At 55.1% G+C, this 2,057-nt stretch overlaps 1 protein-coding gene across 1 annotated transcript in view; it reads left to right on the top strand.

The window, feature by feature from the left end:
* ttc28 (tetratricopeptide repeat domain 28) overlaps positions 1-2,057 on the top strand; it is a gene marked incomplete at both ends in the record, with an annotated part of 139,866 nt that overhangs the window by 112,805 nt on the left and 25,004 nt on the right. The window contains 6 exon segments of the mRNA XM_080528358.1: positions 743-935; positions 1,266-1,296; positions 1,299-1,345; positions 1,899-1,958; positions 1,960-2,010; positions 2,012-2,057. The exon segment at positions 2,012-2,057 is cut by the window's right edge and continues 44 nt beyond it. Coding sequence (XP_080384484.1) covers positions 743-935; positions 1,266-1,296; positions 1,299-1,345; positions 1,899-1,958; positions 1,960-2,010; positions 2,012-2,057 — 428 coding nt within the window.

Here is a 2,057-nt window from a genome sequence, read left to right as displayed (position 1 = left end):
AGTGGGAATGAGAGAATAATGAGGAGAAGAAGAAGACCTCAACGAATTAACGACTGATAAAGCGATCCGCTGAACGGAGCCTTTGTAGCGCTACTTCTTTCCGCTGTGCCTTCCCCAGGGATATGTAAACGTGTTATGGTCACACAGCGAAAACACCGAAATGTCCGGTTATTATTTGTTAATTTGTGTTCTAGTTGCTTTTTAAATTGTGTGTAGGCCTCGGAGGAAAACACGATACCTTTGATGTTTTTAAAGAGGCTTGTGTTGTTTTCGGGAGCGTGTTTTTTGTATTTTTAAGTTGTGGAGATACCGTGTGTTATACAGCGTTGGAGCAAACAAGCTTGTATACAAAATATGATATGCGATAGTGGGGGGAACACGACAATACTTTAGCCTCATACCCCCCCCACCCGCTGTGTCTCCTCTCCCTTCCTCTTCTTCCCTCCCCCCCTCTCCTCTCCTCTCCTCCCCTTCCCCCCTCCCCCTCCTCTCCTCCCTTCCCCTCCCCTCCTCCCCCTCCTCCCCCCCCTTCCCCCCTCCCCCTCCTCTCCTCCCTTCCCCTCCCCCTCCCCCTCCTCCCCCCTCCTCTCCTCCCTCCCCTTCTCCCCCTCCTCTCCTCCCCCTTCCCCTCCCTCCTCCCCCCCTCCTCTCCTCCCCTCCCCTCCTCTCCTCCCTTCCCCTCCCCTCTTCCCCCTCCTCTCCTCCCTTCCCCTCCCTCCTCCCCCTCCCCTCCTCCCCTCAGGTCTCTGGGCAGTCTCCAGCAGGCGTTGGTGTGTTTCGAGAAGCGTCTGGTGGTGGCCCACGAGCTGGGCGGGGAGGGAGGGGGGAAGGCCCAGGCGTACGGGGAGCTGGGGGCCCTACACAGCCAGCTGGGCAACTACGAACAGGCCCTGTCCTGCCTGGAGCACCAGCTCAACATCGCCTGCACCGCAGGGGTAAGACCTTTACCTTGAGAGAAAGAGAGAGAGCGAGAGAGAGAGAGAGAGAGAGAGAGAGAGAGAGAGAGAGAGAGAGAGAGAGAGAGGGGGGGGGGTGCTTGTATACTGTTAGCTTCTGGAATGTTAATGCCATTTTCAACCACTCCTGTGCAATTCAACCACTCCCGTGCATTTTAACTACTCCTGTGCAATTCGACCACTCCCTTGCATTTCAACCACTCCCGTGCATTTTAACCACTCCCGTGCATTTCAACCTCTCTGTGCATTTCAACCCTCCCCGTGCATTTCAACACTCCTGTGCATTTCAACCACTCCTGTGCCTCCCAGGACAGACCACTAGAGGGCGAGGCGAGCGGCGCGCTGGAGGAGTCTACCAGCTGATGGGAGAGAACGAGACAGCGCTACAGGTTGGTGCTACAGTAACTCGATAGCTATCGTTATCAGTTTTAGTTTAATACCATTCTGTCTGTGTTCTTATCTTGTACAGTATCAATTCTAGAATTGTAAATGCATCAAAGATAATGAAGTTCTTTACTGTATTCTGCCCATTAATCTATTTATCCATCCACCCATCCGTTTGCCATTCACCAATTCATCGGTCCATCCATCCACCCATCCATCCATCCATCCATCCAATCATCCAACCATCCATCCATCCAATCATCCAACCATCCATCCATCCCTTCCATCCATCCAAACCATCCATCCATCCCTCCATCCATCCAACCATCCATCCCTCCCCTTCCCTCCCCTCCCCTCCCTCCCTCCCTCCATCCATCCATCCTCCCTCCATCCATCCATCCTTCCATTCCTCCATCCATCCATCCATCCATCCCTCCTCCTTCCATCCATCCCTCCATCCCTCCCTCCCTCCATCCACCCATCCCTCCATCCCTCCCTCCCTCCATCCACCCATCCTCCATCCCTCCCCTCCCTCCCTCCATCCCTCCATCTCTACAGTGGCACCAGAGAGCTCTAGAGATTGCAGAGCAGACAGGCAGTGGGAGGTGTCAGGGGCGGGGCCTATGGTAACCTGGGACTGACCTATGAGGCGCTGGGGAACTACGAGCGGGGCGGTGGTGTGTCAGGAGCAGCACCTGAGCGTGGCGGCGCAGACCA

The sequence above is a fragment of the Nansenia antarctica genome (assembly GCF_963989245.1).
Source record: "Nansenia antarctica genome assembly, chromosome: 4".
NCBI classification, from domain to species: domain Eukaryota; kingdom Metazoa; phylum Chordata; class Actinopteri; order Argentiniformes; family Microstomatidae; genus Nansenia; species Nansenia antarctica.
Note: the sequence above shows the minus strand (reverse complement) of the source record. Positions and strands in the feature narration are given on the sequence as shown.